Below are 22,613 nucleotides of genomic sequence, written 5' to 3'. Positions count from 1 at the left end.
ACAAAATACAAACAGCTGCGTGAATAGATATTCATAAGCTGTTGTAAATAGAAGTAGTGTTGTCAGTTTTATTTTATTTTATAAATTAAACACAGAAGTTAACCATAACTAGATATATGAAATTTAAAAAAAAAAACAAAATCTTATTTTATACCAACAATAAGTGTTCGAATGATTTTTATTTCAACTTAATTGATTCATTTCACATATACAATTGTAATTCTAAATTTGATCGTTATTATTTATTAAAAGGTCGTAAAATTTATATCCTTGTTTGTGTCGTTCGACTGTCTGTCGAACTGTCCGTCTATTGTTATGGTTGGTAGCGTTAAGTAAAATACATAATGACTGCTTTTGTATAAAAGTTATTTGTTTAAATTCTATTACAGCAAAATATTTAGATAATAAAATTCGAAGCTCGAATTATAAGTTACAAGTTAAAAGTTCAATTAATTAATCACTTTCTTATGCGAGTCAATCGTTCATTCAAAAGTTTATTGCAACGTATTGCGTGATTACCGGTAGTTTTAATAGTTTATGTTGCGCCATTGTAAATGTCGGAGATGCTATTTGAATTCCTTACAGTGACTGTAAGTCAAAGTCATCCGATCTACCTTATTGCAATTTTAGCACATAAACAAGAATATGTTAATAATTTAAACTCTATAAATTTACATTGTTGATTTAAATCTTGTTATCACTAAATTTAAAATCAACGAAAGGGAATTTCATCATCCATTTTTAATATTTTTTTAAATTCCTATCTTGTTTTCTTGTTGTATACCGCGTATGATGCCTTTAATGATTTTGTATTGTATGCCTTATTTTTCAACGAACGTCTTTGCATAGATAATTTCAAATATTCTTCTTGTTGTTAAATATTTAAAGATAGGAGAGAAAAGTTAGTGGGAAACTGTGCAGTTGTTCTTTTGAACAATAGTTTTATATATATATCCGGATGGTAAACAACCGTGAGAACCATTGCCACTGTTACCATTGCAAATCTAAGTCGCCTTACCAAATTTATAAACATAAGAAAACGTGACCGTACTGTTCACTAATACGAGCGATAATTAAGCGATATAAATGTTTTGTAAACTTGGTAGAGATGTATGTAACTTGTACAAGTCCCCTCTAGTCGTAGATGAATTCTATTGTAATATTAACGTTTATAATATGATCGCTGCAAAGTACTTTCATCTATTTTATTGTTTAACAGTGTTTATTATGTTGGCAATAGGCAAAAATTCTGATGAATACAAACCAGAGGTGGCACGAATTGGAAAAACCAAAAAAGCAAAAATGGGTAAGTGTTCTATTTAAACATGTTCTTAAATGGGTGTCATTCATGGTTTTCGTGTATAATAACCTTATGAAAATTAACACATTTCGTTACGAAAAATGTCGGAACGTAAATATAGTAAGGTAGCCGTTATCAAAATACCGCAATGTTTAAAAAGGAGGTCTTTGATCAATGTGTATTGCTGGTGATGATATACGGATCCGAGACGTAGTCGCTTACGGTGGGTCTTATAAAAAGGGTCAATATCACTCAGAGAGCAATGGAGAGGGCTATGCACGGAGTTTCGTTGCGGGGCAAAACAGAAATAAGATAATTCGTAGTAGAACCAACATCAATGACGTAGCTTGAAGAATTGCTCGTCTGAAATGGCAGTGAGCACTTCTCGGCGACCACGACTTGGTAGACGGGGTGTGGGTATTCGCTAGATGCAGCGCAGGATCAGTCATCGTGGCGATATTCGGTGGAGCCATATGCCTTACAGTGGGCGTTCATTGGTTGAAAAAGAAGAAGAAATAGTGTTTTCCAAGTTTCGTTTTTAAACAATTGTATACTTCAATATTTCAGGGTATATCTTCTTAGTAATTTTCTTACGTAATGTACATGTCTTCTTAGATTTAATATAGGCATTATTCTGTAATATTTTTTCAATGATATACAGATAATTCGTAATTATTTCTTATATGGTATATTTTGGGCAACAAATAAATAAAAATTTAAAATTATATAAAATATTTTTTTTAATAACCTATTTATGTTTCTAGGTGAAAAAACTGCCATAGGAACATTTACGAATGTAATAACACAGATACAAAATCTACCGACGATGGAATTGGGACGGAAATTTAGAACACCGTGTAAGACAGGCAATAAATGTGGAAAGGTGAAATTAATTCATTAGAAAATTTTATGCGTATTCTGTATTTTATAATTCTGCAAATAAAAATGCTAATAATAAATTTTGTTAAACGTAAAATAGATTTATATTGAATAAAACAATATTATTAAATAACAGGTTATAAAAAGGCTCATGGTTCCGAAACTAGCACAGCTTGAGAACACAATAATGGGTATAATGAAGGAGTTAGCGAAAATGCCCCCAGGCGCGCGTTTGCCAGACAAATATACAAAGACTGAACCGATAAAGCTGTTGTTGGACCAAAATTATAAGTATGATTTTGTTATTAATAGCTTAAATCAATTTAAGGGTTATTTTTATTGTTGTCGACAATGCTTACAATATTTCGTCAAAAAACAGCAGAATATATGTTATTCTTTTGTTTTTTGTTATTTTTGTTTTTAATTTTTTAGCATGTATAAAAATTTTTGTAAATACAGGTGATTTTATTGATAAATAATGTCTTGAAAGTGTTTTTCTTTGTTTATAATCGTTTACGTTTATGTTTTAACCTATTTTTAATTTTTATGTATAAAAATTTTAAGTATAAAAAATTTAGTTTACCATAAATAAGGTGCATAGAGACATAAAATTTAAATTATTCAAAAATGTAAAAAACGTAGACATAATCTTTGTATTCTATTTAGTCTATATAAAATAACTTATTTTCAGAGAAGACGTGTGCATGGACAAATTAGAGTCTTGCCTAAAAGAAGACAAACGACGCAAGAGGATTCTGAAAAAGTTATTCTTCAAAAAATATAACGCAATGCGACAGGAGCTTATAGGATATGGTGGACGACGATTATGGGGAGGAGAAGGGAATTTGTTCTATAAACGATAAATTACGGCGAAATACATGTTAATAAGGATAAAAATAAAATTTACAAAGCCTATTTTATCTTTTTTTTATATCTTCGAATATCCGTGAAAAACATGTCTGAAATAGCATTAATACATAAATGCTATTTTAAAATAACACACTTATAGCTTTGAAATGTTGTTTTAGATAAAATAAACTGAATTTTCTTGTTACTGATATTGAATATAAAAAACTTGTACACTATTTATTTTAATGAGAGCGAAACTGTGTCTATAGATACATTTCCATTACTAATTAGTGGTGTATTATAGATAATGTTAAAAAAATTCAAATACCAATTTTTTAAACCTGAGAAAAACTGTATTTATTACGTTATTTTTCCAACAGTAGATTGGTTATTGATAGCGTTGAAACTTTTGCCACCACAAGCTATTTTGCTATTTGAACATAGAAGGCGTTATATACAAAATTTGTCTTAAAAAAAGATGGCGGCTTACTAATTAGTAAGTACATATAAAAATTTATGAGTATTCTTAATAATGAAGCTGTTAACAATATAGTCAAGCAAATAAACAAATTTGAAACAAATATTTTATAACTAATTCATTTAAGATATTATCTCGTGCGCTTGATGGCCATAATGTTATTTCCCGCCAACTGCCATGTCGTTAACCTTTTCTGGTAGGCATTGCCCTTTTAGTCTAAACTCCTCCGTTTGTCTAGATAAAACTTTTTGTTTTTACGAATTTCTTTGAAGGTTATTATCATAAGTAATAAAAATTTGTCAATCTGTCGAATTCTGTAATATATAGTCAACTATTATTAGTCTATAATCGTAAATCGAATAAAACACACGAACGGTTTTTTAAAACTTACTTGTATGAAATAATCTATAGCTGGGAAGAAAATCATTACAGGATGACTAGTTATAGGTATAAAAGTTTTTACTGTCAATTAATGTATAGTACACACTACCTAAAATTAATGGTTTCAGAAATAATAAATAATGTAATTATAATATAATGTTTTTAAAATTTCGCTTATTAAATTCAATAATTATTACTGCTTATCTGTTCCTGTTGAATTTGTACTGCCAAAAGTTTTTGGCCAATCGCGTGCGTTATAATAAATTAATGTGACATATTTTACAGTGATCACTTTATACAGAGATTTTAAAAAGGTGAAAAAACTTAAAACCTCCTTGCTGTCAAATGGGCAACTCACCGTATTATATAGCTATAACCATTATTCAATCTGCATATTATCATTAAATTCATTTGTTCTATTATATCTGGTTCAGCTTTCTGTATATTATTAGTATAATTAGTGACCTTTACGTATTAGCTCGAACTGGAAGCTTTCGTTCTAGAAAAATATTGAAAAAAAATCTCGTCGATTCAGCCGATAGACGCCCACTGCAAGGCATAAGCCTCCCCCAAATACGTCTATGGGGGATATACCATAATCGCCACGCTTGGCAGGCGGGTTGGCGATTGCAGTGTAATATTTTAGAACGCAAAGGACGCTGCTGTCCATCCTGTGGAAACTTGTTTGTGAGTAATGGCAATCCTATAAAATTTCACAAAGTGTAAATTATATAGGATCCCGGGAATCGAATCCGTAATATATGATTGCAAGTCTCAGAACTCTACCGCTGGGCTACCTACCATTGCTCAAACAAATATTTTTTAATTAATGTTGTTTTAATTACAATACCATAAAACTATTCTTTTAGAATTTTGGTTCCTTTTTTGCATCTTTTTTGTCGAAGAATTTGACCTCTGTCGCCTAATCTTAGACGGTCATGAGATCTTCTACGATGGTACTTGCTTGCCTAGAAGAAACCTATTCAGTTTTGTCTTGAAGACTCCTAAGTTATAACTTAGTTGTTAGCTGTACTTAGTTGTGTGCTTGTTATATTTGTTAAAACTTTAACGGCGAGAATGTCGTTCATTTGCTGTCAATCCAAGTATGGTATACAATATTCAAAAAGATAAGAAGCGTCAGAAATAATAAATAACGTAGTAATAATATAGTAAGAAAAAGCGTTTTCCAAATTCAAATTATTGTACATTTCAATAATGATAACCAATCATGTATATAAGTTATGAATATTAAAACTCTCCTAAAATTCGTTATAATTATTATTATTTCAATTTTCAATATTTTCCTGTCATTATTACTTAATTAATTTCGACAATCTATGCGTTGTTGAATTAAAATTGTAATTTTGAAGTCACGTGTTTCGTAGTTACACAACAAGATTGTTCTTAAACGAATAATGGGTGTGCTTTCAAAAACAATAACAGTAGTTTTCGAGCGTCAAATGAAAAGGAAGTTTTAATTCTTAAATTGCAAAATATCAGTAAAGGTTGCCTGTACTTAAAAATGCTTCCGCAATTATGACATAAAATAGATTTATATATAAAAACATTAATAATAAAATTAAAATATTGACAATTGATATAAGAACGTTTTTAATCAGTCTTCTCTTTTAACTATTATACAATGTGTGAAAATCAATTGAAACTACAGGTAGTGATAATAATAATATGTATATCTTTAAAAGGATTTCGAGCAGTTGACGACAGTAAGTATGCTGTTACATTAGTTTTTTTTGTCCTCTGTAATGACGTCGGGTGTATTTTCCACTTAAAACAAAACAGATGTGTACACTGTGAGAAGAATGTATGATTAATTAAACTTATTAGTCTCTTTTATAATGAAATATCTCAATTTGAAAGCTACGAGGGTTTACGAGGGAATAGCTTGCAAAAACGCATTCGGTTTTTTTGTGACTGCTGTCACAAATGTCGTCGTTATATATGTGATATAGTTAGATCTATTTATTTCCTAACTTTTTTATCATGAAAATATAGTTTACACCAGTGTTTCTCAACGTGGGACTCACGTCCCACAGAAGGGCAATTTTATTGTTAAGGGTGGCAATTTGAAAGTGGACTCGAGACGAGTTTAACCCTAAAAAATTATGTATGTTGCATGGTACAAAAAAAGGTTGGAAAATACCGATTTTCACTATAGTATTTTTTTATTAATAATAATACGCTCCTTAAATTTGATGAGAGTCGATTTATATGATGTAAAATTACAAGAGACTTTATTAAATAAGGTAACAATAGCGTAACAACGGAGTTTTATGAAGCCTAGAGAAAGAAATAACAATTGATTTCTAGCGTTAATCCTGTACGCATCTATTTTTAAATATTTTACACATTTAAATAACGGCTTTCATTCTTTGATTCTTAAAGAATGTTATAAAGTTTAATGTATCATTTTTCTATAAATGTAAGTATTGAAAACCACAAGAAAAAAATATTCCAAATTTAAATTAAAAATATTCAGTGTAAAAAATGAAATGTATATGGTATTTGATAAGGAGGTTATAAATATTACGGTAGTTATTGGCTTTTTATGGTATGGCTACACTAAGTCATTCGTGCATATAGTTCAGGAAAATGAACGTGTTTGCCCCGGAGCTAGCAAGGGCCCACTAGTAACGATAACACGCGAATGTTTTGTTCATGCGTAAAGCACATAAATTGTGCTTGTGATTTGTCTTAGGAAGCGATGTAACTACACAGTAAATTTTTTAAAATATTAATCTTCCATGACTTGCATAAATCTAATTTTGTAATAATTAAATATTTAGCTAGGCGATAGAATGTCTTCTTCGTTGTTTATAAAATTGAGACTTCGTATTAATTTAGAAAAATACGACCAAAACATAAATGTTAATGTAGTACAAATGCGATCTAATGTAAATATTAATAATACAATTCACACAATATTCTTAATATGAGTACAATAGTAGAGATATTAATTCCCAAAATATATTATTACTTCAAAATCTTTAACACATGAATGGGATGTTTTTTACAATTATCATTATTTCAACCGTACAGCGTACATAGGCCTGCCCCGTTGATTTACAATAGGTTCGAAGCGGCCTGCATCCAGACTAAAACAAGGTTGTCTGTCCACCTTATCGTATGCACAACCTGCGCTGCCTATGCCAGTCTCTGGTCTCGATTTTAGAAACTAAAGGCCTGGCTACTTCCATTCAAACTTGCCAATTCATCACTTCGGACCTCATTGGTACATTAACCAATAATGAAGTCCGAAGTGATAGTTTTCACCGGTAAAACATTTTGCTTGGATACCTCCATCTTGGGGTAAGTGAGGGATAATTAATGACCGACGTATTATCATTATTTTAGGACCTCCACTGTTGGGTATAGGTCTACCTCGTTAATATTTCTGTTTTATAAGGCCTTGTTGTTTAGCCTCTGATGTCCCCTATCATAGTGAAGACAGGAACTTTTTTTTTTTAAGCGCGAGAAACAAAAATGGGGTCTACGGCAATCGCATCTCGTCAAATGTCCGCGGTCATCTCATATTGAAAGTTAAGTAATTATGCTTAAAATGCATTTCAGGTCCACTTTTTACAGTCACTCGCGCTCCTAGGTATTTCGGAATTCTACAAGATCACAGAGGACAGCCGCTCTCCGTCGAAATATCGGAAGAGTACATGGACCAAGATTATATCGCGACTAACAGGTATTCTTTTGAGTCAAAAATAAAACAGATCAAAAAAATTAATAGATAATAAATTGACGATCCATAAGAGTTCTGTCAAAAGTTTTATATTTGGTTAAACAAATTTTACCTTTATGTTAAATATTTGTGGAAGGTTAGGTTAGATAAGTCAATAAACTGTGTCTGCCAGACTCTCTTTGTGTTGTATATATAATACAGGGTAATTGGAATAAAGTACGCTTAAAAGTTTCAAAGGGGTGAATGTATAGCACATTTGTTAGCAAAAATATGCACACTGAAATATGTAACATTAATACATTTTCTTTATTGGAATGTGACAGGTCAAAAGTTTCTAAAAGTAGAAATTCTTCAGAAATGGATTAGTCTATTTTTTCCGGAACCGGAATTTTAAAAACGTTTCTATTATTATGTTATCATTACATTGTCTATTATTTCTGAAACCATAGGTTTTTGGATAGGGTGAACTATACATTAATCGACTGTAAATAAGACATACATTCACCAATACATTCACTGAAGCTTTCGCACCTATTTCCTATCATGTTGTGTACAACGTGTATATAATATATTTTTTATTATATATATTTTTTTTTAATATTATATCCTAAACATATTTGTTCAGTACCCGGTGATGAATATTGCACATCTACCTTTGGAAAGAGACAATCGCGTTATATCTGTCGCACGAAATACGACTGACAAAAGTTACATAGGTAATGTGGGACAGAGATAGTGCTCTACGAAGCCCAAATTAGCCGATTTCCAAAGGTCGATGTGCAATATTTATCGTCGGGTACTGTATTTCCTCCCAAATTAATATTCAATATCGATTTAATTTCAGGAGACGTCACAAGATGGATTGGAATAAGTAAGCATTTTAATTATAATTATTTTTAAAGTATACATCACTAGTGTTGGATTTTTAAAAAACATTTATGATAAACTTTCATATTTTAGCACCCCCCTGGATATGGACGACTTTGACGACGATGAAACGGAAGAGACTTTTGACGAAAAAGACAAAGACATTAAATTGCCTAACAAATTTAACCTTCAAGGTCCTGTTTAGTATTTCAAGAATCTAGTTTTAACGTAATATAATTTATGAAAAATAAAATGTTTTAAAACTACACGTATATGTCTAATTGAAACTAATTAATTTTAATTGTAATTTTTAAAACGGAGTCCAAATATACTGTGGAATTAGTTTTAAAATAAGGCAACTTTTCGTAAGAATTCAAAATTTGAATTCATTAGATATATAATGTCAAGAGGAGATATTTACTTCTGCTTTTCACTAGACACACTTTTTTATTTGTGCGCTCAAAGTATTATAATAAAATGTAGTCACTTAATTTTAGATATGTAATCTATATCTGTGGGGGAGGTGTATACCTTGAAATGGGCGTCTATCGGCTGAATACAAGAAGAGAATCTGTAATATGTATGTCATTTCGAACCTCTTCTATCAATTGATGACTGTCTGTTCTATTATCCTTTATTGCCCTGGCCGATCTAATGAATGTTTGGAAACCTACCGAAACTGCTGTACCGTGCCTTAGGAATGCGCGGCGAGGAGGGGGTCAGAAAAAAAGAGGATAAGCGAGCGTTTACGGCAAACTGACTGGATGTAACAGCTGATATTCCCTTCCCACGGTACCATTTTAGAAAATAGTTCTTTAATGTAGTATTTAATGTAAAATTTTAAATAACCTTCCGAGAAATTTCCCAGCTAAAACTTTAACATATAAATTTCTAGTTAAGATGAATTTTAGAAAAGATGTTCCTGAAAATAAAAGAAAATATGACACTTTTAAAACTCTTTAAGAATTAACTTTAAGAATTTATTAAAAAAGTAAATAAAGCTTCTATTTATAAAAGTACAAAAACATCGAAATCATTCCAAGTCGCTGTATATATGTTCGAGGCGTTTCTCGTCGGCGGGCGACCCTCCCGGTAACAATGGTATCCTTGCCATCTCTAGGGACTCTTCTGAATAGTCTGTGGACTCCTCTGAATACTGGTCTTCCAGATGGTCTTGATAAATCTTCTCACATTCACTTGGAAATTCGCTTTTTATCGTGCTTGGGTGGTAGCCAATCGCCTCAATGTGTCCAACCGTTAAGTATGGAACTTGTGTTGTTATTTGAAAATGTTTATCTGAAATTAAACATTATTTAGTATCATCATCATTTCAACCGTAGGACCTCCAATATTGGATATAAAGCTTTTTTTTGGTTTCGGGATAGAATTCTTCCGGATGTTTAAGATACCCTGCCTCTGGGGGGATGACAGAGTTATGTAGGGTTACTACCAACTAAGACACCCCGGTGGTCGCCCTCTGCTATGCGGGGGACCTTGGTATCTCCCTGTCATGGAACAACACGCGATCTCTCCTAGTGTTATTTTAGATAGTCCGTCCCGAGGTATGCGTGGTTCATGCTACGCCCGAAAACTCGTGGTGCTATCACGACGGTTCAAGACCACATCGACCCATCGTCCACTTTAGAATCACTGAAGCTAGTGGAAATTTAGGGCCCTTACCCTAAACACCAGCGACTAAAAAGATGTAAGGCCTATCCCAAAAGTTTTAGACAGGAACACTTGGAGGCGGCTTGGATCCAGCGATCCTTCCGACGACTTTAACGAGGTTGTCAAATCATCTCATCACGAACGTAGGGTATTAAAGGAAATACAGTTATTATCATTATCATTTCAGCCGTGGGACATTTGTGATGATTGTTGTACTAAGTCTTCTCATACATTTCCAAAAGCATCATGCGGTCTCCATTTAGCGTCTTTCGGCAACCCTAGCAAAGTGGTCTGTATACTTTGTAGGTCTTATAGCCTTCACTTCTGAACCACAAAGTCCCAGCAGTCATCAATTCTGCACGTTATGGCTCTCCAACTACCATTAAAAGCCAATCCGTTGGGCTGACTGTTATTTTTGTTGGTCTACGGATCTCTTCATTACTATTTCGATCTCGTAGATAAAACGACGATAGTCCTTATCATCAGACTTCTACTTTGTAGACCTTGTAAGTATCACTATAAAAACAAACTTAAAGATGTAACTTACAATCGATATGGTCAGGTATTCTGACCGTTGCTACGGTCTTCGCCTGACCGTCATCGTAATAATCTCCAACTATATCAACACGTGGTCCATCATTAACTTCTTTCCATTGCGGTTTCTGAGTACATTCATCCTCCATGTGCCTACGTCCGTGTGGCATTCGTATACGCGGCGGAGGTATTTCAGTTAGAGGAATGAAACTCTTCTTCACATAGCTCCCGACTGGCTTAACATTTATTAGCCTGAGAAATAAATACTATCATTTAACGTAATAAGATATCATTATCATTATTGCCGCTATAACACGACACCTGTTGGACATCATTCTCCTTCCTCAACCCTAATAAGGTCATCTGTCTTTTTGTATGGACATCTTACGCTACGCTTGCCGGTCCGTAGTGTCAACTATAGAACCTTAAAATTCCAGTGGTTGTTCTGCACGCTATATGACCTGCACACTGCTATTTTAACTCGCCATCTAGTTGGGTATTGTCATAGGAAATAATTTGTTCGTGATTAGCACTGGAATTGTCTCGATTGATTGTATATACAAGAAGATTATAAGTTCTAAGCTTCAAAAATTGTCTATTCAACGCGACAGTAATTTAATATCATGCATACAAACGGTAAGAATGGTACAAATGTGATAAAAAAAAAATTGACTTTGTTAGGTACTCGTTGCTTCTGGCCGTAGAAATTATGGCGCATTTCAAACCTTGACATAGCATCAGTTTCCCTAACCTAATTTGATTGTAGTTTCCTAATGTTACAGACTTTCTAAAGATATAATAAAATTGATTTATGAGAATTTTTTTCTTTGGACTGGACTTTCACTGCTACCCAAATAGGATTTGCTTTAGTTCGAGGCACAGGTCGAAGAAGGATCCTCTAGTCTAAGTTAGACCTCTTTTGGGGGAATATAAGAAGATCGCTTCGGCTAACGCTCAAGGGTGACTAGGTTCAAGGGCTCCCCCCAGAGGACCACGGCTTGGGCGGTCACTCGCCAATAACACCCGTTTAGCTTTATGACTTGGTCGGTTGCTATCGCCTGGCTACTAACACTACTACTGTACTTAATTTACATACCTTATTTTTATTAAGAGTAACTAACTAAGCTATTTAAAAAGGTAATATAAAAGTCGTCTTGTTATTTATACTTGATATTTTTAGAATTGTAATATACGTAAGTTATATTAATATAAAATAGATTGTAAAAAATACCGTGAATGGGGTTGCGTATTTTTTTTCAGTATTCTATTAAGGTATTGAAACATGGTCGTTGAAATTGATAACAATATGTAGTATAACATATTGTTCAATAGAGATTATGTTAAATGTTAGAACAAATTCAACCATAAATGTGTTATAAATTTCACTCACTTGTTTACGATCACACTGCCTCTTATCTCAGCAGTCACATATCTATATAGCAAAGAACTGACTAAATATACAATTACTCTCATTTTTCTAAACAATTCAACATATCTCAACGTACTAAATAGGAGTAATGGTAGAGAATGATCTTTTAAAGCTAACTCGTGAACTTATCAACGTTTATCCGGATTGGCAACAATGCCGGAGAAGTTCATTGTTATTAGCACAATGAAACAGGTGCTCCGTGATCTTTTTGTTTTAGATCGAGAAACGTCACGACGAGCCGGTGAAGCAGATTGTTGTCTGCCCTCGCCTAAAGACAGTCGTTTCACTTATTTTACCATCGCTGTTCAATAAAACTGCCATTAACTTTTATTAATAAATATAGATTTATTAAAATAAGACACGTGTTGCGTTAAAAAATTAAGAGAAGTGACAGCTGTCAGTGATGATGCTAATTTCTGTGTTGCCAAAATAATATAATATTTTACCAAATAAATTGCAATTAAAACCTAAATAATTTAATTATTTTATCGACTGTAATGAACAGCCGATCTTGGTATATTTTTAGAATTAAAATTTAATCTCGATTCAGATTTATTTTTTAAATTATAGTAAAGTAACACGTATGGGATTGGAAAGTTTTGCAGTGTCTTCGTTGTCACGGACTACAAGCGCGCCGAAGGATGTCCATCCACAAATTGTACAGACCTTCCATGAACTTTATCGGTCAAGTCGCTGGCTGCAGACCACTTCCAACTAGTCCTATTGACAGACCGTGGTACACGCAATCGCTTACAGACCCATATTTGTGGCATGAGAACAGATCTGGTAATTAAATTGGGAGTCAAAATCGACAGAGGTAGCATCGTCTCCCCGATGAGGGATGTATAATACCGCCAGACTTTCTTGCAATATCAAAAAATTATAATGAAAGATTATACTGTTAAAAACATGGCCAAAGATGTAACAGGTATATAAAAGTAACTATGATACAGAAGGAAGACATATTCAATAATTAGAATTGTAAATAAATGCTTTAAAAGAAAAATCAAATGTGAAGATGAAGACGCACAAGAATAAACCAAAATATGAAGGAAGGAAGGAAATCAAATGCCAGATATTGTGACGAACGAAAGAAGAAAAATAAATAAAACTATACTGAAAGTGAAAGTGAAATCAAGTCCCTGTCCCAAAACATAATAGGGGTACAAGAGGTCCCTAGAAACGAGGGTCATAAAATAAAACCGGTACCTTTGTAAACCCGTGGGGAAGTCTTTGTCCAGCAAATGACGTCTTACAGTTGGAATAATTATTATGATGAAGCGGTAATTCTATCATCATTGAATTTTCATTTTGTTATGTCAATAATCAAAAACATATTAAGTAGTCGAAGGAATCGAAACGTATTTGTTAATTCATATCTGCGTTTTCTGTGAGCTAATATGTACTTTCAGGATTTTATTAAATACAATAGTCAATAATAAAATTTTTTTCTAACTAAAAATAATATATTAAAAGCTTATACTGAAAATTATTGTTCAGCTCATAATTGAAAGCTGTTTTGTTGAGTTGTCGTGTATTGAATCATAATTGTCTTCGGTTACGTAGGATCTTTGTGTCTGTATGTATATATATATATATATACACACATACACAAAAGGTTTGACAGCTCGTCATCTGATTTTTTTTACCTGAACTCCAAAATGAGCACTTCCTATATCGGTGAAGATAGTTCGAGATGTGTGGAACTTGGTTTAACATAAACTTCACATAAAACATTGTAAAATTTCGTTTCGTCTTTATTTTTCCAGCCCATAAATGCCCACTGCTGCCCATCCTCTAGAACTTGTTTGTGAACAGTGGCAATCTTATATAATTATTGCTAAAAGTGTAAATTATATAATATTTTACTATGGGAATCGAAACCGCGACCTACGATTGCAAGTTCAGTCCTCTACCGCTACTCAAATTTCATTTAAAAGAGCAATTGTCTAGTTTATTACCGGTTATTCCCAGCGCATGCGTAGTAAGCTTACCACTTATAATGTTAAAATAATTGACGATTCAAAAGTGCATGTGCATTTGAATACAGTTATGAAAAGGTTAAATGAAAGACGTATGCGTAGTTAAATTGTATAAACAAACAAGGATTTAAATTAAAAGAATCTGCTCTTTTTCTTTTTGTAGACAACTGGATCGAGGTGCCAGGTCTGGTTGCCGCCGCAGGATATCAGTGTGAAACAGCCACCGTACACGATAGGCGGGTCCGTGTCAGGCACGCATATGTTGTCCTGGCAGAAAGTCGCCGTGCCTGGGAACATGTCGGTATTAATGAAATATTTTCCCGTGCGGCTTTAAGTGTGCCTACATAAATATGTATTATTCAGCTGTACATGTGTGACATAGTCTTTGTTAAACCTATATACAGGGTGATTAATTATAAATGTAAAAGCTTAAATATATGGCTTGTTTTCTGTTAATATACAGGGTTACCCTATCCAAAAAAACAATAATTTCAAAAATAATACATAACACATTGACTATATAGTAACAAAAAACGTTCCTACAGACTTTGTATTGCCAGAAGTTGTTGGCCTATCAAATTCCAACAGCAACATTTTTTCTTATTTCAAAGTGATCACAGAATGATTTAATATATATATAAAAGTTTTTAAGGATTTTGCTAACAAATGAACCATACAAAACAATTATAAAGATTTTACTCCTGTAACCAATGTGACATTGTATTAAAATGTAGCTTAAACATATATAAATAAAAACTTTCCTTTATAACGTCTAAAAAATTCAAATGCACACAGTATTTTTTTCTTAGATATAATGTTTATGACTAACTGTATATTTTTTAAATAAAGGTAACGGTAAGTTTGTAAATATAGTTAAAATATGAAATATTTGAAAGGCTCCAATAATTCATACAGACATCCTATATTTAAAATCTTTACACACAGTTACAGAAGCATTAACTTCGACTCGTCAAATTAAAAGCCTATTTATTGTTGTTAATTTCTACGTTTTTCTTGCTCAAAATTGAACATGATCTTTAATAAATATTTATTATTGTTTGATTAGTTTTAGGATAAAAATGAGCACAAAAATCTTGAACATTGCTAAAAAATATTACATAATTCCATACCTTATTATTGTAATTAAAATAGAAAAGAAAAATGCGCCTTAATATTAATTATCTAGGCCACACAAAAATAATGTTTCGAATAAAATTTTTCTTGAAGTTGAAGGTGGCCAGGGTTTGTCTGGCAATCTTCTAATAACGCATACAAATGGCCACTATAAATGTTCTTTTTTCAAAAATAATATGAAGTAACAAATTATCCCACGGTCAGGTTTTTTGCTATATGTTGTTTATAGAGAAGTTTTTTGTTTTCACATCTAGAATATTCCCGAACAGTGACTATCAACTATGATTCAGTTATAATTGTTCTAATAAGATCTGCAATCTGTGTTGTTTTTGTATTTATTTTACACCAATTCTCTAAATGCATGCGAATTTTTTGAAAAAATTCTAACCAGTTTTAAAATGAGATAATTGTTTTACGGTTTAAATTATATTGTTTTAATAAATCTTTAGTATGTTTTGGTATCTCCTATAATGTATTCGAATTCGATCCAGTCAGTGGCACATACAATTATAATTTCCAGAATTAAAGTGAACTACCACATAAAAATGACAGATTCTTAATTCAAAAGTAATATTTTGTTTATTTTTAATTATAACAGTATTTATGGCCAGACTAAGTATAAATACATATCATAGTATATAGTCTTTGGTATGCACTCACCAACGTATCCAGTGGGGCGAGCTTGTCTCTTGTTCTTCACGTAGTCGACCACAGCTTTGGACAGAGCGTAAAAGTGTTTGCTGGCCTTATAGCGCATTTTGGCTAGAGCGCTGTCGCAGTCGCTCTTATCAGCTCTGCAGTGGTACACTAAGTTTCGAGTGTTGATCTTAATCATCTCCTCCCTCAGCACTTGATATTTGGTGTCGGTGTGGAGTAGTTGAGCGAACCGGACATTTACTGTCATTGAAAATTTATTTATTGTTAAAAGTAACTGCGCCTTAGGTATAGAAACCAAGATGACAATAAGTTCTTAACTACTAAACTAAAACGGAGCTATGATTTATCTACAGATTGATTGGTTATAGGTGCAAAAGTCTTAAATGGATGATCAGTTTATTTGGTGTCAATTAATGGTTTTTCTTTTTCTTTTAGGCCGCTAGACGCCCATGGCAAGGCAAAGGCTTTAAAACCGCCACGATGGCAGGTCTTGGGCTGACCGTACTAGATCTTAACCTATGACTTATTTCGTCGGAAAACCCAATAGACGGAATACACATCCTTTGTCATGTAATAATAACCAAGTTTAAAAGTTTGGGATGAAATGTAAATTATAAAAGTGAAGAAAATTCAGCAAAAGTTTAAAACCAGAATAAAATAAATTATTAAAGAAATCAAAATCTCTATTTTAACAATGATAGGGGGAACAAAATAAAAAAAATAGCTACCGACCAAGTCAAGATTTGGTTCCGTTACGCGTCCTTGTGTCGGAATGTTAAATGGGTATTATAGATGAGTGATATTCCAAGCCGTGGTTTCTTCAAAGGGTTCCTTTGAAGTTAGTCACTCGACGAAGGGAAATAGGAGGTCGGCGGAAAGAACTATGGCTACTCCAGAAGCCATCGAGCTTCGCTACCTTCAAGGAAGGGCGCGCCCTCTGCGCCCTGCCACTTGAAACTGATAGAATATGCAAACGCCACTTGGGAAGCAGTGTAAATCTGGTGAAAAAAAAACTTACGTCCGGCCCCGACTAAATAACCTCCAACTAAATTCACATGACTTTGTAATTTTATTAAAACGTACACCAAAACCATAAATTTCATGTTAACCTCTGTGAGATTTTAACTGAAATGAAAATACTAACAATGACTGCCGTTTCACAATTTTACGACGCAATTAATTGTGAATAAATTGGGTATAAAATGATTCTAGCGTATTTCTCACCGTTTTGATTACTCTCTAATAAAAACCGCTGGTGGGAAGAGAGAAAACAACTTTTTTTTTTTAAATTAATACTACAGCAGCTATAATATACCTTATTGTGGTAAATCACAAATACTAAAATAGCTTGATATTATTTAAAAATATAAAAGCTATGTGAATTAAGATATAAATTTCGCATAGTTTAGGAAAGAATTTTATGGAATATGTAAAAAGAATATCAGCCATTTGTCAAACCGTATTGCACAAAAACTCATTCATGAAATTACTCATTAAACATTAGCACCATAACTCACCGGAAAATGACCACGACCAATCAGACAAGAGTACACGAATGAGAAGAAGATATAGTAAAACCCCATATCTAATCTACAAAGGATCATTTGCACTGACCACGGTTGTGTTCCTTGTGGGCGAAACGCGATCAGATTTGAGAAGAGCTCAAAACAAATTCGGAGTTTTTTATGTCATCACTTTTATAATATTCTTAATACAGTAGAGTAATTTTATGAATAACAAGATTAATTATTAAAATCACTACTAAAAGATTTTTTTAAAAATAATTTGTTTAATGAACTTCGTATATATATAACAATATAATTTAAAGTTGCCCAATAAAATGTTTACTAATTTTATGAAACCAAGAGAAAGGTAATACAAGTCTAAATTTATTTCTATATTCTGTATGTAATTTTATGTACATCGCTATGTCTGTGTCATGTAATGTGGACTATATACCGTCATAATATTTTTTTTTTACTTAACTTCTGTCTAAAAGTCAACACTAAGTTAAAGCAACTTAGCTAAGAAGGTAATATATAGTTTAAAACAATTGTAGAGATTCCGCCGCGGGTGATTCATAACTTGACAGCTGCGCTACGGGCTACTTGGATCATTTAATTAGGACCCACTCCCGGTTGTCGGTAGATAAGCATTGTGCGCACATTTCACGCTTCAGCAGTAATCAGGCGAGGCGCCTTTTATGGTGACAGGGATTTTGTTGAAGAGTCAAATAATTCTCAGACAGGACAGGTACTTTGATATCAGAATAGTAAACATGTTTCAATCGACAGTCGAAACCAGAATTTCAATGAGCGTAAGTGAAGTTAAAACTTGGCAGCCTCCAGGTGAAACAAATAATGCAACGATTCAAGCAAAAGATTCTTGAAGGACTCCTCTGGCATAGTAAACGAGTTCCAGATTTAGCGACTTCAAGTTGAAAACCCGGTTAGTTAAAGATGCCATCGCGAAACAGCCTATGATAACTATAGTGTTACCGAAACCTGTGTACTGCGCCTTAGGTATGCACGCGGCGAGACGAGGGGAGTATCGGCCACTCTATTCCATTAGTTCTTCAACGCTCGTATTTCCTCGGCCTTCACCTCGACACTCTTTCTAATGCCCGGTACAGCGGTTTCGGTAGCACTTGGAACATAGCAGTACAGATATCATGGTACGTATTCTCTACGTGTAAAAATAGTAGAAATAATTTGTAGTTGTCTAAAGATATTTTATATTCTGTTTTGTGATATAATAGAAAAATTCAACACAGATAAATTATGATATTTAATAGCATGTGTTATAAAATCACTATTAAAAACATTAGTCAAACGAATCGAAAATAAACGAAAATTTTTTTTTGGTAACTATGACTTAGAAGTTTAGGAATAAAAATACAAAAAAAAGTTATAACACAAAATTTTCGCACGATATTTATAATTTAAATTTTAGATACAATATGTTACAAATATAATGCAAGTATTTTTTTTTAATAATAGTGGTAGTTCTGTAAATATCATGCACTACAGAGGCAACGTAACTAACTGGTCGAATACCATAATGTTCCCCACAATCTGATTTAAGATTACACACTATCTACACAACTGATCTTTCATTTATTGTCTCTTTAATAAGTATATTAAGGTTATATTTATAAATTATTACAATTTTTATAAACAATACATAATGGTGAAATTGTTGGCAGCATTATTTTTTTTTTAAATTTTTTAATTCGAAAAGATTGTATCAGCTCTAGTAAAGAATATGATGTCCACTAGGTGAACTAACAACATAGGTTCGCAAGAAGTAGCCGGATGCAGACATCGCTAAACCAGTCTTCGTGGCGATCTTTGAGGAAGGCCTGTACCATGTAGTGGGCATCGGCTCAAAAGAGGAAAAAGAATGAAAATGATATAATAGAAATATTTTTTTATTACTCGTAATTCTAAATAAATAAAAACCTGTCGCCAAATGTATTGCTAAAGTCAAAACTCGGAAAAAGTTTTACTAATTCGGGCAAAATTTTTATTTATTTCCTATATGTGTTCTGAATGTATAGACTTTCTCTTTAGAATCAAATATTTTATTTATTTAATGGAATCAGGCGTTACCTTGCAGAAGTCCATCCTAAGTAAGAAAAGACAGACAAGACACCACACACACAAGTGTTTCGCACTAATCGGTGTAACATAACTCCTGAAGATGCCCCGAGGAGGGGTGAAACACGTGTTGAGTGATTTGGCGGTGGCAGATGTGTGAATCGCATTGTTTGCCGCATACGCATTTGTCAGCGGGGTGGTGGGTGGTGCACTTTGTTGCACGACTATCACTGCATGTGCGGAAGTGACTAAATATTGGTCCTTTTCCTACTTATTATTTTACTATTTGTATTATTATATATACTACTTAATGTAATAACTAGTACCTGAAATAAGAGCTTGTTATATCTTTCTCTCAGGGCTACATAAAATTGTAACATTTTTTGTTTCCACCTGTGTAAGGTAATATTATAAATTCACACGTAATATCAGAGTTAGTGTGCAATAAATTTAAAAAAGTTCTTTGAACAAGGATAAATATATCCATTTTAGTCTAATTTTTAGCGATAATAGATCTTGGGAATTAATTACTCTTACTACCGTTTGAAGTAACATACATTGTAAAAGTAGCCACAAAAAGAACTCTTTTCCAAAAAGCTCTTTTCAGACTGGAGTGCTTTTGGAATTTTCGTAACTAAGTGAAAGTTAGTTGCAAACAAATTTGTCTTTTCTGGAATTTTTAAAGACACGTATATAAGATAAGTTATCTGCGTATACACATATAGTTATATGTATACATAACTGTATTAGAGAGACCGGAAAGTAATGTTGCTTTCGTAAGCTAAATTCACACGACTACATTTTTAACAAGTTTTTATTTCTTATCAACAATATATTCACTTTCGTTATCAACAACCTTTTGCTATCTATTATACAAATTTTCAATGCCGGAGCGGTAAAAACCAATCGGTTTTTTATACAATATGTCGACAGATACCACATTACTTTCCGGTACATCTAATATTAAATATCTACAAAGATTAGGTTATATGGATATATATGACCGGAATGACACTGCAACAAATTGCACACGTTTCTACATCTCACGCACTAATTGTAAGTTGAAATAATACATCATCGGCTTATCGAGCGACTCGAAATCGCTAAGATATTGTGGCGCCAATTACAAACAACCGATTGCGGTGCATTGTGGCTTTTGTGGGGCCGAGCCACGCCGGTGCGTTGTTGTCAGATTTCATGGGATAATAATGATTTACTTTCATGCCGACAGCATATTTTCAATAAATCGTAATCGATTTATATTATTATTATATAACTTAAACCACGATACCATCACTGAAGGAAATTTGTATTTAAACGACTAAAATATTGCTTCATATACCTCATGAATTAAATAAATATATAGGAGTAATGACCTTGATAAATTAAAGAATAATTTATTTAAACAAAAATAATGATAAAACATCTATAAATATATAAAAATCACTGCAGACATTGTCGTTTTTCTTTTTCTTGAATTTGCCGCTTTATCGTCGAAATTTCTAAACTTCATTAGCTGACAGTTGTGACATTTAGTTGTTTTTTTCATTTATTGAATGGCATATAGGCCACAGACATTATCGTCTGTGCTTTTTGTTTCTAAAATGTTAATATTTCTTTATTATTTAATAAAATCGTATTTTATTTGTGTTTTGAAATTTTTGTTTATATTTTTTGTAATATTTAATAGTATTTTGTTTTTTCACAGCGTCCTAGCAATGTCCAATTTTTAACATTAAAGTTCGTGCGACAACTTCCTCATCCCACATCTTCAGGTTGTACGCCATAATACATGCACGAGTTCGTGTGAAATGATATTTCTGTCACTGTATGATAGACACTGTTATATAGTCCGAAGAAGGTTAAACTGAGAAGTTTTGATAGTTAATTAAAAATTAAAATAAAATCCTGAGATCCTTTTTGTTTTAAATGTTTTTATTTTAATTTTAAAGTCATAATTATCCTGCCTAACAAGATATTGTTAATAATTAAATGTAATGGCACATCATAAACTTTTGTTTTTCAGAAACGCAATATCTTTTTATCTATATTTCCATCAAGTAAAAAAATGTAACAAGATTTATTCCATATTTCAATCGTTCACACAATAACTTGAATAGAACTACTGATTTCATTCATCTTAAGTTTGAAAATACTTTGTAAAATGTTTTTATGGATGACGAATTGAAATACGCCCAAAAATGTTTTTTTATTTTCACAACTTCTATCACCATTAAAAGATTCTCTACATCGAAGAAATCCTAATTAATGAACTTTTTGAATTAATTCTAGGAAAATCCTGGACGATTATAAAGGTGTTTATTGTCAAATCCTAAACTGTTACCTACAAAGTGGTTAACTTTTTATGGACTCCAATAAGTTAAGGGGTGAATGTATAGCTCATTTGCGGTCAACTAATATATAAAACACTCCCAATAAATAAATAACGTAATGATAATATAGTCAGAAAAATCGTTGTCAAAATTCAGATTACCACATGTTTCAATTATTAATTATTGTTATTATCTGTTCCTGTACATTTTGTACTGCCAGAAGTCTTTGAATTGTCACATTTAAATAAAAAAAATAATGTAACAAATTTCGGAGTAATCATTTCATACAGGCTGATTGGAAATCGATATCAATGCTTGAAAGTTTCTTGCCGATAAATGAGCAATACATCAACTACTTTAAAGCTTTTGCATCTCTGTATAAACAATTACATTGAATGTATTCGGGTATATTTTAATAGGAACAGAGGTATGTGCTCAGGTGTGTTAAGACCAATGCTTGGTAGCAAATAGATCCGGTTTATAATTTTTAATATAAAGTTTTTAATCGAGATCTTTGAAAAAAGAATACGCTACACTTTTATTATGACCCTATTACATATCATTACATACGTAATAGTATATTTACGTGGTTAATATTCCATACAGTGAATTTAGAAGTAAAAAAGCAGCGGCAATGCATTATTGTGGAAATGACATGGGTGCGGAAGTCCAGGTGCTCGAAGTCGTGACATTAATATAACTCCCTATTAATCTAACATTTGTTACTAGTAAAAGGTACAGATGGTTATAGTAAGCAGCAGACATGGGATGTCCACTATTGGACTTAAGTCTACCAATATATTTCTAATAGGAT

The 22,613-nt window shown here is 32.5% G+C and overlaps 4 protein-coding genes across 4 annotated transcripts; 2 read left to right on the top strand and 2 right to left on the bottom strand.

The window, feature by feature from the left end:
- Positions 1-971: 971 nt before the first annotated feature.
- Positions 972-3,087, top strand: LOC137932443 (uncharacterized). Its single transcript, XM_068776060.1, has 4 exons — positions 972-1,306; positions 2,065-2,183; positions 2,316-2,470; positions 2,871-3,087. Exons 1-4 carry the CDS (start codon positions 1,087-1,089, stop codon positions 3,040-3,042), a joined length of 666 nt encoding a protein of 221 aa, XP_068632161.1. The 5' UTR covers positions 972-1,086; the 3' UTR covers positions 3,043-3,087.
- Positions 3,088-5,496: 2,409 nt separating this feature from the next.
- On the top strand, positions 5,497-8,668 carry LOC137932478 (uncharacterized). The gene is made up of 4 exons (XM_068776105.1): positions 5,497-5,611; positions 7,476-7,599; positions 8,441-8,467; positions 8,557-8,668. The coding sequence occupies exons 1-4, from the start codon at positions 5,530-5,532 to the stop codon at positions 8,666-8,668; spliced, it is 345 nt and encodes a 114-aa protein (XP_068632206.1). The 5' UTR covers positions 5,497-5,529.
- An 828-nt stretch (positions 8,669-9,496) lies between these two features.
- LOC137932339 (uncharacterized) lies at positions 9,497-11,398 on the bottom strand. The gene is made up of 3 exons (XM_068775941.1): positions 11,391-11,398; positions 10,679-10,917; positions 9,497-9,759 (listed from the first exon to the last, which is right to left on the bottom strand). Exons 1-3 carry the CDS (start codon positions 11,396-11,398, stop codon positions 9,497-9,499), a joined length of 510 nt encoding a protein of 169 aa, XP_068632042.1.
- Positions 11,399-14,173: 2,775 nt separating this feature from the next.
- Positions 14,174-16,986, bottom strand: LOC137932453 (uncharacterized). Its single transcript, XM_068776070.1, has 3 exons — positions 16,886-16,986; positions 15,871-16,107; positions 14,174-14,363 (listed from the first exon to the last, which is right to left on the bottom strand). The coding sequence occupies exons 1-3, from the start codon at positions 16,968-16,970 to the stop codon at positions 14,209-14,211; spliced, it is 477 nt and encodes a 158-aa protein (XP_068632171.1). The 5' UTR covers positions 16,971-16,986; the 3' UTR covers positions 14,174-14,208.
- Positions 16,987-22,613: the final 5,627 nt, after the last annotated feature.

Source organism: Battus philenor, unplaced genomic scaffold (assembly GCF_028537555.1).
Source record: "Battus philenor isolate CCGP_79_NKW_IND1 unplaced genomic scaffold, ilBatPhil1.0.hap1 SCAF_9, whole genome shotgun sequence".
Classification (NCBI taxonomy): domain Eukaryota; kingdom Metazoa; phylum Arthropoda; class Insecta; order Lepidoptera; family Papilionidae; genus Battus; species Battus philenor.
The sequence above is the reverse complement of the archived record's forward strand: the minus strand, read 5'-3'. Positions and strand labels throughout refer to the sequence as shown.